The sequence below is a fragment of the Mustelus asterias genome, chromosome 25, assembly GCF_964213995.1.
Source record: "Mustelus asterias chromosome 25, sMusAst1.hap1.1, whole genome shotgun sequence".
Lineage (NCBI taxonomy): Eukaryota > Metazoa > Chordata > Chondrichthyes > Carcharhiniformes > Triakidae > Mustelus > Mustelus asterias.
The window spans coordinates 8,239,651-8,257,350 of record NC_135825.1 but is presented as its reverse complement, the minus strand read 5'-3'; the positions used below and the strand labels follow the sequence as shown (position 1 = coordinate 8,257,350).

The 17,700-nt window shown below is 48.4% G+C and overlaps 1 protein-coding gene across 1 annotated transcript in view; it reads left to right on the top strand.

Moving 5' to 3' along the window:
- The window catches only part of cntn2 (contactin 2), a 213,594-nt gene that overhangs the window by 164,499 nt on the left and 31,395 nt on the right, over positions 1-17,700 (top strand). Inside the window, exons 11-15 of the mRNA XM_078242070.1 lie at positions 2,583-2,712; positions 4,303-4,453; positions 9,112-9,239; positions 10,664-10,839; positions 15,730-15,850. Of these exons, the coding sequence (XP_078098196.1) occupies positions 2,583-2,712; positions 4,303-4,453; positions 9,112-9,239; positions 10,664-10,839; positions 15,730-15,850 (706 nt within the window). The remainder of the gene's footprint in view (positions 1-2,582; positions 2,713-4,302; positions 4,454-9,111; positions 9,240-10,663; positions 10,840-15,729; positions 15,851-17,700) is intronic.

Below are 17,700 nucleotides of genomic sequence, written 5' to 3'. Positions count from 1 at the left end.
GTGGTGAAGAAGGCATATGGTATGCTTGCCTTCAGTTCTGGTCGCCGCACTACCAGAAGGACGTGGAGGCATTGGAGAGAGTGCAGAGAAGGTTTACCAGGATGTTGCCTGGTATGGAGGGTCTTAGCTATGAGGAGAGATTGGGTAGACTGGGGTTGTTCTCCTTGGAAAGACGGAGAATGAGGGGAGATCTAATAGAGGTATACAAGATTATGAAGGGTATAGATAGGGTGAACAGTGGGAAGCATTTTCCCAGGTCGGAAGTGACGATCACGAGGGGTCACGGGCTCAAGCTGAGAGGGGCGAAGTATAACTCAGACATCAGAGGGACGTTGTTTACACAGAGGGTGGTGGGGGCCTGGAATGCGCTGCCAAGTAGGGTGGTGGAGGCAGGCACGCTGACATCGTTTAAGACTTACCTGGATAGTCACATGAGCAGCCTGGGAATGGAGGGATACAAACGATTGGTCTAGTTGGACCAAGGAGCGGCACAGGCTTGGAGGGCCGAAGGCCTGTTTCCTGTGCTGTACTGTTCTTTGTTTTTTGTTCTTTGAAGGGGGGGAGGTTTAACACAGATATCAGAAGGACATATTTCACACAGAGGGTCGTGGGGGCCTGGAATGTGTTGCCGGGCAAGGTGGTAGAGGCGGACACACTGGGAACGTTTAAGACTTATCTAGACAGCTATATGACCGGAGTGGGAATGGAGGGATACAAAAGAGTGGTCTAGTTTGGACCAGGGAGCGGCGCGGGCTAATTGTTCCTTGTTTCTCGTTTCAAGGCTTCATTCTATGATCATCTTGCTGGTGCCAGTACAGAGCGAGACTGCGGATAGTTGGGAACCTGTCTCGGGGGCAGGGAATTCATATGGTGTTCATGGAAGTGGAAATGACTAGGGTTGGGAAGCATTTTCCGATCAGGGCCATTGTGATCTCCTGGACTCGTTTCGATCGCCTCAGGGGGTCGGAGAGGAATTTCCCAGATTTTTTTTTTCCCCATATTGGCCCTGGGGTTTTTCACTCTGGGTTTTCGCCTCTCCCTGGGGATCACATGGTCTGGAATAGGGGGGTGGGGGTGAGTTAATAGGTTGTAATGAACAAAGCATCGTAGCTGTGAGGGACAGCTCGGTGGATAGGATATTGGTATGTAGATAGGCTGGAAAATTGGGCGGGGATCCTGGATTCAGGATTCAATCCTGGACCGGGGAGCGGCGCGGGCTCGGAGGGCCGAAGGGCCTGTTCCTGTGCTGTATTGTTCTTTGTTCTTTGTTCTTTACCTGTCCAAATTGACATAGGCACAAAGACTCACCAGCTGGTCACTCGGTGGCCCTTCCTTGCATTTGAGCCTCTACCATAGTGGCTGGTCTGCTATTCGACCAGTGTAGGCATCACAGTAAAATCCAAATTCGTCAAACAATCCTGTCCATCCCACATTTCAGTAAGCATCATCAGAAATATTTGCAAGGCTGAGGAGGAGGAATGGTGTTGGAGGAGGAGTGGGATAATCAGATAACTCTTTCAAAGGATGGGAAAAATGGCCTCCTTCTGTGCTGTGTGATTCGAAGGGGTTAAGAAGAATAGGAGACACAATAGAATATAGTATTTCCAAACTTTTGGGCAGAACAATATAGAACAATTGAACAATGTCTTCCTGACCTGTACATTGCTACCTTCCACAGATTACTTGATCACTATTTTTGAATAATGTGGATTATTTTATATATTCAGGGGTGTCTTGCTGATTTTTGGCATGCCTTTTCATTTAGCTGTGGTACCTGAACAATTTTTTTATTCATGCTTTGGTTGCTGGTTGGGCCAACATTTATTGTCCATCCCTAATTGCCCTTCAGCTGAGAGGTTTGCTAGGCCATTTCAGGGGCATATTGGGGTCAACCACATTACTGGTGGATCTGGAGTCACATGTAGTAGGCCAGACAGGGTAAGGATGGCAGATTTCCTTCCGTAAAGGACATTAGTGAACCAGATGGGTTTTTATGACAATCGACAATGGTTTCATGGTCATCAGTAGATTCTTAATTCCAGATTTTTATTGAATTCAGATTTCACCATCTGCTGTGGTGGGATTGAAACCCGGGTCCCCGGAGCATTACACTGTGTCTCTGGATTACTAGCCCAGTGACAATACCACTACACCATTGCCTCCCCATAAACCCCATGACTCCAGTGCCACAGCAGCAACGTGGTTGATTCTCAACTGCCCTCAGGCGACTAGGGATGGGCAATAAATGCTGGCCAGCCAGCGACACCCATGTCCCATGAATGAATTTTTAAAAAACTGGATGTGGGCCATCAAATTGCCAAATTAATATGTTCTACTCCCATTGTACACCCAAAAACTACGTATTCCAGCTTCTATCAATAGGCCCCAACACTAGGAGTTCCCCAGGTGACCATCAGAACTGGGAAGTTTGGCTAAACTCTCAGCATCTGAGTTGGAGGCGAATTAGGTCACTTTTAGTGGTCTCATTGAGCCAAAGGCGGCAATGCTACTTCAGAATTGAATTCATTTCCAGTTCCATTAGTCAGTTCTCTCCCAGGCATTGACTTTGCTTCTTTCCGCAGAGCCGCACTGAAGTCAGCAACTGCGCGTTGAAAATTTCAAAACTCGTTAAGGATGATTCCGGAATGTACCAGTGCATTGCTGAGAACAAACACGGAACCATTTATGCCAATGCAGAGTTGAAAGTTCAAGGTTAGTTGGATATTGGTGCAGATCTTTGTATGGGGTCCATTAAAGTCAACATTGAACACAGGCTCCATGGGCAGGGAGTGGACACACATCTCTCAGCAGAATTCCAACCTCAAATAAACCCTCAAACACAGTCATTCGCAATCTAGCAAACTTAACCGCGCCCCCATCCACCATCCCCCACCCACCACCTCCACAGACACACACACAACACATACACTCACATACACGCACACAGAGTGCGGGGGTGAGTGTCCAGTGAAGCGCGGGGGTGAGTGTCCAGTGAAGTGCGGGAGTGAGTGTCCAGTGGAGTGCAGGAGTGAGTGTCCAGTGAAGCGCGGGAGTGAGTGTCCAGTGGAGTGCGGGAGTGAGTGTCCAGTGGAGTGCGGGAGTGAGTGTCCAGTGGAGTGCGGGAGTGAGTGTCCAGTGAAGCGCGGGAGTGAGTGTCCAGTGGAGTGCGGGAGTGAGTGTCCAGTGGAGTGCGAAGGTGAGTGTCCAGCGGAGTGCGGGAGTGAGTTCCAGCAGAGTGCGGGAGTCAGTGTCCAGTGGTGTGCGGGAATGAGTGTCCAGTGGAGTGTGGGACTGAGTGTCCAGCAGAGTGCGGGAGTGAGTGTCCAGTGGAGTGTGGGACTGAGTGTCCAGCGGAGTGCAGGAGTGAGTGTCCAGCAGAGTGGGGGAGTGAGTGTCCAGCGGAGTGCGGGAGTGAGTGTCCAGTGGAGTGCGGGAGTGAGTGTCCAGCGGGAGTGAGTGCCCAGCGGAGTGTGGGAGTGAGTGTACAGCAGAGTGTGGGAGTGAGTGTCCAGCAGAGTGCGGGAGTGAGTGTCCAGTGGAGTGCGGGAGTGAGTGTCCAGCAGAGTGCGGGAGTGAGTGTCCAGTGGGAGTGAGTGTCCAGTGGAGTGCGGGAGTGTGTCCAGTGGGAGTGAGTGTCCAGCAGAGTGCGGGAATGAGTGTCCAGTGGGAGTGAGTGTCCAGTGGAGTGCGGGGGTGAGTGTCCAGTGGGAGTGAGTGTCCAGTGGAGTGCAGGAGTAAGTGTCCAGCGGAGTGCAGGAGTGAGTGTCCAGCGGGAGTGAGTGTCCAGCGGGAGTGAGTGTCCAGCGGGAGTGAGTGTCCAGTGGAGTGCAGGAGTGAGTGTCCAGCAGAGTGTGGGAGTGAGTGTACAACAGTGTGGGAGTGAGTGTCCAGTGGAGTGTGGGAGTGAGTGACCAGCGGAAGTGAGTGTCCAGCAGAGTGCAGGAGTGAGTGTCCAGCGGAGTGTGGGAGTGAGTGTTCAGCAGAGTGCGGGAGTGAGTGTCCAGCAGAGTGTGGAAGTGAGTGTCCAGCAGAGTGCAGGAGTGAGTGTCCAGCAGAGTGCGGGAGTGAGTGTCCAGCAGAGTGTGGGAGTGGGTGTCCAGTGGAGTGCAGAAGTGAGTGTCCAGCAGAGTGCGGGTGTGAGTGTCCAGCAGAGTGCGGGTGTGAGTGTCCAGCGGAAGTGAGTGTCCAGCAGAGTGCGGGAGTGAGTGTCCAGCAGAGTGCGGGAGTGAGTGTCCATCACTCCTCCTGGTTTGGATTAGTTTTGAATCATTCATCCAGTGATCTTCGCTCTTTCATTCCCAGCCTTTGCTCCGGATTTTCAGTCGAAGCCGGTGAAGCGGTTAATCCCCGCAGCCCGGGGAGGGGAGGTCCTGATCGAGTGCAGACCCCGCGCAGCCCCCAAACCAAACATCTACTGGACCAAAGGGACAGAGATTCTTTCCAACAACACAAGGTCAGTGACTAAAATAATCTCAGCCACAAGACAGGCATCGATGTCCCTGGAGTGGGGAAGGTGTATCATTGAGAGGCCGGATTGAGGGACTGAGACAGGATATGATCAGAGTAGAAAAGGATGGAGTTGTAAGAGGTTTGTCTTTATACTTTGGGTTGCTGATTGGTTGGGTGTTAGTTGACATAGAAACACAGAAGATAGGAGCAGGAGGAGGCCATCTGGCCCTTCGAGCCTGCTCCGCCATCCATCACGATCATGGCTGATCATCCAACTCAATAGCCTAATCCTGCTTTCTCCCCATAACCTTTGATCCCATTCGCCCCAAGTGCTATAACCAGCCTCATCTTGAACGCATGCAACTACTTCCTGTGGTAATGAATTCAACAGGCTCACCACTCTTTGGGCGAAGAAATATCTCTTCATCTCCGTCCTAAATGGTCTACCCTGAATCCTCAGGCCGTGACCCCTGGTTCTGGACTCCCCCACCATCGGGAATATCCTCCCGACATCTACCCTGCCATGTCCTGTTAGAATTTTATAAGGCTTTATGAGATCCACCCTCATGCGTCTGAACTCCAGCGAAAACAATCCTAAGCTAGTGAATCTCTCCTCATATATCAGTCCCGCCATCCCCGGAATCAGCCTGGTAAACCTTTGCTGCAGTCCCTCGAGAGCAAGAACATCCTTCCTCAGAAAAGGAGATCAAAACTGCACACAATATTCTAGGTGTAGCCTCACCAAGGCCCTGTATAGTTGCAACAATGATGTGGAGATGCCGGCGTTGGACTGGGGTGGGCACAGTAAGAAGTCTCACAACACCAGGTTAAAGTCCAACAGGTTTATTTGGCAGCACTAGCTGAAGGGGCAGTGCTCCGAAAGCTTGTGCTGCCAAATAAACCTGTTGGACTTTAACCAGGTATTGTGAGACTTCTTACTGTAATTGCAACAACACATCCCTGCTCCTGTACTCAAAACCTCTCTCAGTGAAGGCCAACATGCCATCTGCCTTCTTTACCGCCTGCTGCACCTGCATGCTTACCTTCAGCGACTGGTGCACAAGGACACCCAGGTCCCGCTGCACACTCCCCTCTCCCAATTTACAGCCATTCAGGTAGTGATCTGCCTTCTTGTGTTGGCTTCCAAAGTGAATAGCCTCACATTTATCCAAATTATACTGCATCTGCCCAAGTTACTCCAGTCCGCCCCAGCCCTTGCTCTACAAACAAGTTATTTCCCTCAAAAGTGGATCGGATTTATACATGAATAATTTCCAGCGTAATGGGAGAAGAAAAGTGGGAGTGGGTTTCAAACAGCTGCCAGAAGGATGTGGATTCTTTGGAGAGGGTACAGAAGAGGTTTACCAATATGCTGCCTGGTCTGGAAGGTATTAGTTATAAGGAGAGGCTGGAGAAACTCTGTTTATTCTCACTGGAACGACGGAGGTTGAGGGGTGACCTGATAGAGTTCTACAAGATTATGAGGGGCATGGACAGAGTGGATCGTCAGATACTCTTTCCCAGGATAGAAAAGTCAAGTACTAGGGGACATAGGTTTAAGGTGGGTGGGGAAAAGTTTAGAGGAGATAGAAAGAAGAAGAAAAACTACAGCACAAACAGGCCCTTCGGCCCCACAAGTTGTGCCGAACATATCCCTACCTTCTAGGCCTAACTATAACCCTCCATCCTATTAAGCCCCATGTACTCATCCAGGAGTCTCTTAAAAGTCCCTAATGAGCTTGACTCCACCACCACTGACGGCAGCTGATTCCACTCACCCACCTGATGTGCAAGACAAGTCTTTTACACAGAGGGTGGTGAATGTCTGGAACGCGCTGCCCGGGGAGGGGGTGGGAGCAGGTACGATAGCAGCATTTAAGGGGCAACTAGACGAATACATGAATAGGATGGGAATGGATGGATACGCACTCCGTAAGTGCACACGGTTTTAGTTTAGGCAGGCATCATGATCGGCGTACACTTGGAGGGCCGAAGGGCCTGTTCCTGTGCTGTACTGATCTTTGTTCTTTGAGTTACGATGGGCTGAATAGCCTCTCTCTCTGCACTGTTTGATTGTATGGGAGGTTTGGAGAACATTTTTTTATTCAGGCTGTTATTCAGAAGCGTTCGATCAGAAAGAATAAAAGGAAAATGGATCCGCACTTTCAAACAGAAAAGATTGAAAGAGTTGGAAGAAACTTTTTTTTGTAGAGTGAATCGTCATTCTCAGGACGCGGGCGTCGGTGGCTAGACCAGCCTTTATTACCCATCCCCAATTGCCCTGAGAAGGTAGTTGTGAGCTGACCTCTTGAGCCGCTGCTATGCTTGCGGATAGGAAGCCATCACTGACACTGGCTTTTAATGGCACATTTACTTAATTAGCTGGTTTCCCAACAGTAATGGGATTTGAACTCATGTCTCCTGATCTACAGTCCAGCTTCTGGATTATTAGTCCAGTAGCGTAATGACTATGCTACCATAGGGGCGGCACGGTGGCACAGTGGTTAGCACTGCTGTCTCGCAGCGCCAGGGGCCCGGGTTCAATTCCGGCCTTGGGTCACTGTCTGTGTGGAGTCTGCACATTCTCCCCGTGTCTGCGTGGGTTTCCTCCGGGTGCTCCGGTTTCCTCCCACACTCCAAAGGTGTACAGGTTAGGTTGATTGGCCATCCTACATTGCCCCTCAGTGGCAGGGTAAATAGGTGGGGTTACGGGGATAGGGCCTGGGTGGGATTGTCATCGGTGCAGACTCAATGGGCCAAATGGCCTCCTTCTACACTCTAGGGATTCTATGATCTGGGTCTAAGTTCTAAGATCTAGTTCCTATTCAGGGGAGGTGATGGCCTAATGGTATTATCGTTAGAGTATTAATCCAGAAACTCAGCTAATGTTCTGGGGACCTGGGTTCGAATTCCGCGACAGTGGATGGTGGAATTCGAATTCAATAAAAAATATCTCGAATTAAGAACCTACTGATGACCATGAAACCACTGTCGATTGTCGGAAAAACCGATCTGGGTCATTAATGTCTTTTAGGGAAGGGAATCTGCCATCCTTACCTGGTCTGGCCTACATGTGACTCCAGAGCCACAGCAACGTGGTTGACTTTCAACTGCCCTGGGAGAAGGGCAACTAAGAATGGGGAATAAATGCTGACCAGCCAGCGACGCCCATGTCCCACGAATGAATAAGGAAAAATTCACAAAGTGCTTATCGATGGGTGGCAAAGTGTGCGCATCAGGCAGGAAAAGAGAAGGGGCACATTATGGGAGGGATGATTGAAGGTATTTTTTAAAGAACCTTCTCAAGGTAGAGGGAAGTGAATCAGACAGCGCAAGTGATCAGCCTCCAGTGATGGAACGGAGGTTGCAGAGAACAAGGGGTACTCTGTTGTTGCAGGAGTTGGGATGGGGAGTGCGTGCTCACTGGGCAGGGAGGTTTGACTGGAGAACTTGCCATTGATGAGGGGGAACAAGACTGCTGAAGACTTTGAAGATGAGCGCTGACCTTGAAGTCACTTCACTGAGGTGCAGGAACCCCCTCAATGCATATTCCTGAGGTCTATGATGTGGAGATGCCTGTGTTGGACTGGGGTGGGCACAGTAAGAAGTCTCACTCACCTGATGAAGGAGCAGCACTCCAAAAGCTCGTCATTCCAAATAATCCACGGTAGCACAGTGGTTAGCACTGCTGCTTCACAGCTCCAGGGTCCTGGGTTCGATTCCCGGCTCGGGTCACTGTCTGTGTGGAGTTTGCACATTCTCCTCGTGTTTGCGTGGGTTTCCTCCGGGTGCTCCGGTTTCCTCCCACAGTCCAAAGATGTGCGGGTTAGGTTGATTGGCCAGGTTAAAAATTGCCCCTTAGAGTCCTGAGATGCGTAGGTTAGAGGGATTAGCGGGTAAATATGTGGGGGTAGGGCCTGGGTGGGATTGTAGTCGGTGCAGACTCGATGGGCCGAATGGCCTCCTTCTGCACTGTAGGGTTTCTATGATTCTATGACTTTAACCCGGTGTTGTGAGACTTCTTGCTGAGGTTGGCAGGCATTATGAGTTTTCTACGTGTCAGAGGACAGAGCTTGAGAAGCCCTGATATAAGTTAGAAGTTACAAATGATGGAGGAAACTGAGGAAGAACTGAAAACTTTCGCTATAGGGATCTTCTTGGACAACAGGCACTCATTGGTTAAAGGCAAAATACTGCGGATGCTGGAATCTGGAACAAAAACATGAAATGCTGGAAAATCTCAGCAGGTCTGACAGCATCTGTGGGAAGAGAATAGAGTAAGAAGTTTAATAACACCAGGTTAAAGTCCAACAGGTTTATTTGGTAGCAAATACCATTAGCTTTCGGGACGCTGCTCCTTCGTGAAAGCTAATGGTACTTGCTACCAAATAAACCTGTTGGACTTTAACCTGGTGTTGTTAAAACTCTTACTGTGTTTACCCCAGTCCAACGCCGGCATCTCCACATCATGAAGAGAATAGAGCCAGAGTCTGGATGACATTTCTCTTGAAACGTTGGCTCTATTCTGTCTCAGGTGTCGTCAGACCTGCCGAGATTTTCCAGCATTTTCTATTTTTGTCTCATTAAACATTGGATTGGGCCTGAAGGCGATTTCCATTCGTAATTGTGCTACTTCCCCACGTCTTGTTTTGCTCCCCCCAGAATGACCATCTTCACGGACGGTACCTTGAGGATTCGGAATATAAGTCGAACGGATGAAGGGAAGTACAGCTGCTTTGCGGAGAATTACAAGGGGAAGGCAAACAGCACGGGCACCGTGTCGGTCAGAGGTCAGTCTGCCTGGTCTGGTTTTTTTTTTAGCAGGAATGCAAACGGCTCATTGGGACGATACGCAACACCCCAAGAAGATCTCTGGCTGGATTTCAGGGTTCCCAAATCGGGCGGTCTGCCTGTCCTCCGCTCAAACATAAAACAGGGCGTGATGACGCTGTGTCGGCATTGCGTCTCCCCAGACTGCGGAAGACAAGTAGGCGTGGAATTGGGCAGCCATTTTAAAATAAATCGCCTGCAATTTTTCATTGCCAGCTGCATTTATCGATGTCAGCCAGTTTGGGCATGTTTCACAGCAGCTATAACGAGGCAGCGCAAGGATGGATAAAAACTCCTGCCACCACTGGGACCATCATTAAATATCATGTCATTGTGACTTTCTCTATGACATTTTTGAGCCTCTGATTCTGTGTGTGGGGACCTTTGTCATTCTAGACATGACAGACTTTCCAATCATGGCATTACGTCGCCATATGGCGTCTGGCTTCCATAAGACCATAAGATATAGGACCAGAATTAATCCATTCGACCCATCGAGTCTGCTCCACCATTCAATCATGGCTGGTTGAATGGGGAGGCACAATGGTACAGTGGTTAGCACTGCTGCCTCACAGCGCCAGGTACCCAGGTTCGATTCCTGGCTTGGGTCACTGTCTGTGTGCAGTCTGCACGCACTTCCCATGTCTGCGTGGGTTTCCTCCGGGTGCTCCAGTTTCCTCCCACTGTCCAAGGACGTGCGGGTTAGGTGGATTGGTCATGCTAAATTGCCCCTTAGTGTCAGGTGGACTAGCTAGGGTTCAATACATGGGGTTCTGGGGATAGGGCCTGGGTGGGATTGTGGTCAGCGCAGACTCGATGGGCCAAATTGCCTCCTTCTGCACTGTAAGATTCTATGATAAATTTCTCAATCCCATTCTCCTGCCTTTTCTCCATAACCTTTGATCCCCTTTCCAATCAAGAGCCTTTCTCTCTCTGTCTTAAAGACACTCAATGACCCGGCCTCCACAGCCCTCTGTGGTAATGAATTCCACGGATTCACCACTCACTGGCTGAAGAAATTCCTGCTCATCTCGGTTTTAAAGGGTTGCCCCTTCATTCTGAGGCTGTGCCCACGGGTCCGAGGTCTCTTGTACTGATGGAAACATCTTCCCCACGTCCACTCCATCCAGACCTTTCAGTATTCAGTTCCAGTTGGGTGTGGAGTCTTTGTCCATTTAGCGCTTGATTGGACAAGCTGAGACAGTGGGTGTGGAAGTGAGCTGACCAGTCCGTCTCTTTTCCACCTCCCTCACTCACCCTGCATTTTTTCTTTCAGAATATTTAAGCACATTCTGATGATGTCTTTTCTCTCCCTCTCTCTCTCTGTCTCTCTTTGTTTTGTCATTTGTTGAACCCTGCCTCTGTTTGGTCCATTCTCTTGTAGATGCCACTAAAATCACCCTCGCTCCATCCAATGCTGATATCAACCTTGGTGAGGACGTCATACTGCAGTGCCACGCGAGCCACGATCCCACCATGGACCTCACCTTCACCTGGGCAATCAATGATTCTCCCATAGACTTTGACATGATGGGAGAGCACTACCAACGCGTTTCCATAGTGAGTATAATGCAACCACCAAGCAGCACTCGGTGCCTGAGCCCAATCTTAGGCCAAGGCAAGTGTCTGAGTTATCTCCATATTTGACAATCTATGACCAATGTTACAACATTGATTTAGACATATCTGAAAATGAACTTTGATTCGTCAATCATTAGTTGTGTGGTGATTAAGCTAGTCCCAATGGCCTGCGTTTAGCCCATATCCCTCTATACCCATCTTACCCATATAACTGTCCAAATGCTTTTTAAAAGACAAAATTGTACCCGCCTCTACTACTACATCTGGGAGCTCGTTCCAAACACTCACCAGCCTCTGTGTGAAAAAATTGCCCCTCTGGACCCTTTTGTATCTCTCTCCTCTCACCTTAAACCTATGCCCTCGAGTTTTAGACTCCCCTACCTTTGGGAAAAGATGTTGACTAACTCCAGGAGATCTAGGGGTCCAATTCATAGCTCCTTGAAAATGGAGTCACAGGTGGACAGAGTGGTGAAGAAGGCATTTGGCATGCTTGGTTTCATCGGTCAGAACATTGAATACAGGAGTTGGGACGTCTTGTTGAAGTTGTACAATGTAAGGCCACACTTGGAATACTGTCTACAGTTCTGGTCACCCTATTATAGAAAACATATTATTAAACTAGAATGAATGCAGAAAAGATTTACTGGGATGCTACTGGGACTTGATGGTGAAGCTGGATAGACTGGGACTTTTTTCTCTGGAGCGTAGGAGGCTGAGGAATGATCCTTTCGAGGTCTAGAAAATAATGAGGGGCACAGATCAGCGAGATAGTCAATATCTTTTCCCAAAGGTAGGAGAGTCTAAAACTAGAGGGCATAGGTTTAAGGTGAGAGGGGAGAGATACAAAAGGGTTCAGAGGGGCAATTTTTTCACACACAGGGTGGTGAGTGTCTGAAACAAGCTGCCCGAGGCAGTAGTAGAGGCGGGTACAATTTTGTCTTTTAAAAAGTATTTAGACAGTTACATGGGTAAGATGGCTTTAGAGGGATATGGGCCAATTGCGGGCAATTGGGACTAGCTTAATGGTTAAGAAAAAGGGCGGCATGGACAAGTTGGGCCAAAGGGCCTATTTCCATGCTGTAAACCTCTATAACTCTATGACTAATAACAGGCATTCTCATTATAATAACTCAGGAGTCAGCTGTAAAAGAACGGTGTACTTTATTGCACAAAATAAAGCAAAACCACAGGCCTGTGGTGAACACAACAGGTCCCAACTGGGACAATACAATAATGGACCCACTCAGGGGCCTGCTTTATAAAGGGCACAGTTTACGAGCTCCACCTGGTAAGGTAATTACCAATCACCAGGGAGCTTGTATTCCATGGGTTCTACAGGGAGATCAATTAATGATTCCTTTGCAAGTCCTGGAGGTTATCACAAACATTAAAAGAGGATTTTCTGCTGTAAAATAGTTGGCTTAGACACTTCTTTACTAAACAAACATTGAAAATAGGAGCAGTTGTAGGCCATTCAGCCCTTCGAGCCTGCTCCACCATTCAATATGATCATGGCTGATCCTTTATCTCAATACCATGTTCCCGTTTTTGTCACATACCTCCTGGTGCCATTACAATCTCAATAAATGGTCCATCTGTTTCTTGAAGACATTCAGTGACTTGGCCTCCACAGCCTTCTGTGGCAGAGAATTCCTAATGTACTTCAGAAAAAGGCATAAGGAAATGAATAGGGAACTAGAAAAGGAAAGATTCGGAGAAGTAACTGAAAGCTTTATCGAACAGGGGGTGTTTATGATTGGTGAGAGTTGGAGAGGTTCTGGAGTCAGTTTCAGAGACAACTGAGGCAATTGAAGGCTCTTGTCCCAATATTGGGGTAAATGGACAAGGGGGGTCCAATCTGATACCCTGTCGTATGAGGAACGGTTTAGGACTCTGGGTCTGTACTCGCTGGAGTTTAGAAGGATGAGAGGATACTGTGAGGTCTGGATAGAGTGGACGTGGAGAGGATGTTTCCACTAGTTGGAAAAACTAGAACCAGGCTAAAGGGATGATCCTTTGAAACAGAGATGAGGAGGAATTTCTTCAGCCAGAACTCTTTGCCGCAGAAGGCTGTGGAGGCCAAGTCATTGAGTGTCTTTAAGACAGAGATAAGTAGATTCTTGATTAATAAGGGGATCAGGGGTTATGGGGAAAAGGCAGGAGAATGGGGATGAGAAAAAAATCAGCCATGATTGAATGGCGGAGCAGACTCAATGGGCCGAGTGGCCTAATTCTGCTCCTATGTCTTATGATCTTATGGTCACCCTCAGCCTTGTTTGGAACTCCCTCCAAGGCTTTACCCATTCTTATTCCCTCTGCAACACTGCAAGATCCCTTCCTTTCTCCAATTCTGGTATCTCATGCATCCTCGATTTTAATTGCCCCACAGTGGCAGCGAAGCCACAAGCTCTGCAACTCCCTCCCTAAAGCTCTCCGTCTCCACCTCACCATTCCATAACTAAGACATTCTTGAAAGCCTACGTCTTGGACCAAGCTTTTGAGCACCTCTCCTCCCCATATAAATCCTTATATGGCCCAGTGTCCAAATTTTATTTGATGTCATCCCTGTGAAGCATTCTGGGATGTTTTACTCTGCTAAGAGCACTCTACAAATCTAAGTTATTGTTAGCTGTGCTTTGCTCAGTTTGAAGTCTCAAAACTCCAGGTTTATTTGGAATCATGAGCTTTCGGAGCGCTGCTCCTTCATCAGTCCTCCCTCACTCACCTGATGAAGGAGCAGTGCTCTGAAAGCTCGTGATTCCAAATAAACATGTTGGACTTTAACCTGGTGTTGTGAGCCTTCTTACTGTGCCCACCCCACTCCAACGCCAGCATCTCCACATCTTTGCTCAGTTTGTTCAGGATGTGAGAGAAATTGCTGGAATTTTCCGTCCGTTCACACCGGCGGGGTTCCCTGGTCCGACTGCAATGAACAGAGATTTAACTGAGCGTCAAATTCTCTATCCTCGCTCGCAGTGGCAATGGGGCGTGAATGGCCTGAGAATTCCGGTCGCAGTGACTCTGAATTCTTTAAGTCAAAGTACTGTTTCTTAGTTAATAACTGGTTTCCCAAGCATAAATATTGTTCAAAGTTTATTTATTAGTGTCACAAGTAGGCTTAACACTGCAATGAAGTTACCATGAAAATCCCCTAGTCTCCACACTCCGGCGCCTGTTCAGGTACACTGAGGGAGAATTTAGCGTGGCCAATGCACCCTAACCAGTACGTCTTTCAGACTGTGGGAGGAAACCGGAGCACCCAGAGGAAACCCACGCAGACACGGGGAGAAAGTGCAACCTCCGCACAGACAAGCCAGGAAACAAACCCAGGTCCCTGGCGCTTTGAGGCAGGGTTAACCAGTGTGCCACCGTGCCACGCACTGCCACCCACCATGCACTAACATCATTGATGTACACAGCACACAATAAATCAACAATTCAAATAATTTATTCAATTATAGCATCATCTAAGTTAACACGTTGCTTTTCTATGCACAAATATTGAAGTTTGTTCAGGTAGTTTTTCAAAGGTTTTCACTGTATTATAGTTCTAATCCTGTCCAGACTCTGTTCCAACCTTGCTTCGCTATTTTCTATTTTTTGGTCACCTCACAAGATGCTCTGATTTTCCCTGTGCCAGCCTCACTTTCTGTTTAAATCGAGGCATTGCAAGACCAGGGGCCAGTTGAGGTCAGCACGCACAAGAGGAGTAAAGGGCGTACAGGCCTTGGTGCAAGTGAGCACACATAGAAACACAGAAACTAGAAGCAGGAGTAGGCCACTCGGCCCTTCGAGCCTGCTCCGCCATTCATTTTGATCACGGCTGATCATCAAATTCACTATCCTGATCCTCTCTACCCCGAAATCCCTTGATCCCTTTAGCCCCAAGAGCTATATCTAATTTATTCTTGAAATCACTCAACGTTTTGTCCTCAACCACATTCTGTGGTAGTGAATTCCATACATTCACCACCCTCAGGGTGAAGAAATTTCTCCTCACCTCAGTTCTAAAAGGTTATCCTCAAACTTTGACCCCGAGTTCTGGACTCCCCCACCATCGGGAACATTCTTTCTGAATCTAACCTGTCTAACCCTGTTAGAATTTTATAAGTTTCTATCAGATCCCCTCTCACTCTTCTAAACTCCAGTGAATATAATCCTAACTGACTTAGTCTCTCCTCATATGACAGACCTGCCATCCCAGGAATCAGCTTGGTAAACCTTCGCTGTACTCCCTCTATAGCAAGGACATCCTTTCATCAGATAAGGACACCAAAACTGCACATAATACTCAGGTGTGGCCTCACCAACGCCCTGAGCAATTGCAGTAAAACATCCCTATCCCTATACTCAAATCCTCTTGCCACATGTAGCAACAGAGTAAAGTGGAAGCTGGGAGCCCGGATAGGAGAGCACTGATTCTGATTCATGCTATCACCCATGATATTCACTTGGGTGGCACGGTGGCACAATGGTTAGCACTGCTACCTCACAGCGCCAGGGACCCGGGTTCGATTCCCGGCCTCGGGTCACTGTCTGTGCGGAGTTTGCACGTTCTCCTCGTGTCTGCCTGGGTTTCCTCCGGGTGCTCCGGTTTCCTCCCACAGTCCAAAAAACGTGCTGCTGAGGTGCATTGGCCGTGCTAAGTTCTCCCTCAGTGTTACCCGAACAGGCGCTGGAGAGTGGCGACTAGGGGATTTTCACAGTAACTTCATTGCAGTATTCATGTTAGCCTACCTGCGACACTAATAAATAAACTTAAACTATTTGAGTGGGTAAGGCCGGTGCCGATCTATCAATGGGTCACAGTGCAGCCATTTGTACCACTGCCTGATTCACACTAACTTGTTTCCATCCCTCGACCTGCAGCGGGAAACCATTGGTGACCTCAAGATTACCAACGTGCAGCTGCATCACTCTGGAAAGTACACATGCACTGCCCAGACGGTAGTGGACAGCACCTTCGCATCTGCAAAGCTGGTTGTGAGAGGTAAGGATCATCCATTGATTGCATAGAATGACTATAGTATTTGCAGCTCAGAAACATGCCGTTCAGCTCATCTGGCCTATGCCAGAGTTAATATGCCAGGAAAGGCCCCTTCCATTCGATTTCCTCTCACCCTCTCGGCATTGCTTCTATTCCTTTCTGAAACAAAAACAGAAAATGCCGGAAAATCTCCGCAGGTCTGACAGCATTTGTGGAGAGAGAATAGAGCCAACGTTTTGAGTCTGGCTGACCCTTCGTCAGAGCTGAAGACCACAGGTACAGGGAGAACGTACACACAGTTACCCGAGGCCGGATTCAAACCCGGGTCCCAGGCGCTGTGAGGCGACAGTGCTAACCACTGTGCCATCCATGTATTTATGGCTCCTAATTCTGGCTTCACCTCCAAGTGGAAACACCTTCCCTAGATATACCCGATCAAACCATTCCACTGTCTTAAAAACCCTCACAAGGTCACCCCTTTAACCTTCTCAGAAAGGAACCCAAGCCTGTAATAACAGGGCTAACAGGGGTCAATGATGAGGACACGTTACATAGATCGGGTTTGCAGACCCTCCAGTGATCTAACTGACATGTTTCAGATGATTAAAGGATTTGAAACAGTGGATGGAGAGGAAGGATTTCCCCTGGTGGAAGAGTCCAGAATAAGATGGCAGTAACCTTAAAATGAATTATAGAATCCCTACAGTGCAGAAGGAGGCCATTCAGCCCATCGAGCCTGCACTGACCACAATTCCACCCAAGCCCTATGCCCACATATTTACCCTGCTAATCCCCCTGACACTAAAGGGTAACTTAGCATGGCCAATCAACCTAACCCGCACATCTTTGCACTGTGTGAGGAAACCGGAGCACCCAGGGGTACCCACGCAGACACAGGGAGAACATGCAAACTCCTCACAGTGACCCAAGCTAGGAATTGAACCCAAGTCCCTGGCGCTGTGAGGCAGCAGTGCTAACCACTGTGCCAGGCCAGTCAATGGTAATGTCAGGATGCACGACTTCTCAGTGTTGTGGAAATCTGGAACTCTCTTCCCCAAAGAGATGTTGAGACTGAGTCAAGATTTCAGAACTGAGAGAGATTTCTTGTTAGGGAAGAGTATCCAAGGTAATGAAACCAAGCTGGGGAAATGGAGATAGGATACAGATCAATCATGATCGAATTGAATGGTGGGAAACTCTAAAAGAGATGAATGGCCTCCTCCTGTTCCAAATATCCTTTTGTAATCAGATATAATTGTGTTATTTATAAAGTTTATAAGGTTGAAAGAGGGCGACAAGGTGGCACAGTGGTTAGCACTGCTGCCTCAGAGTGCCAGGGAACCGGGTTCAATTCCCGGCTTGGGTCACCGTCTGGTGGAGTCTGCACGTTATCCCCATGTCTGCATCGGTTTCCTCCCACAGTCCGAAAGACGTGCTGGTTGGGTGCATTGGCCATGCTAAACTCTCCCTCAGTGTACCCGAACAGATGCCGGAGTGTGGAGCCTAGGGGATTTTCACAGCAACTTCATTGCAGTGTTAATGTAAGCCAACTTGTGACTAATAAATAAACTTTATAAAATAAAGAGCTAGCCTTAGGGAAAGAAAAATGCAGCCGTGATTCCTGCTCCTAATCTCCATCCAATAACTGCCTCCAGGACCTTGCCCGTGTAGGGGCTGTGAGATAAAAGATGATATTGGGTTGGGGTGTAAAGCTACAACGCTCACAGGTTGAGTAGGTAACCGATACTTACTGTCTCGGCTAACAATTGACCAGGGCTAAACAATGGAGCTTAACTGGTCTCCACACAGCCTCCTTTCCATTTGTTAAGAACTCTGAACCGTAATGAAATGGT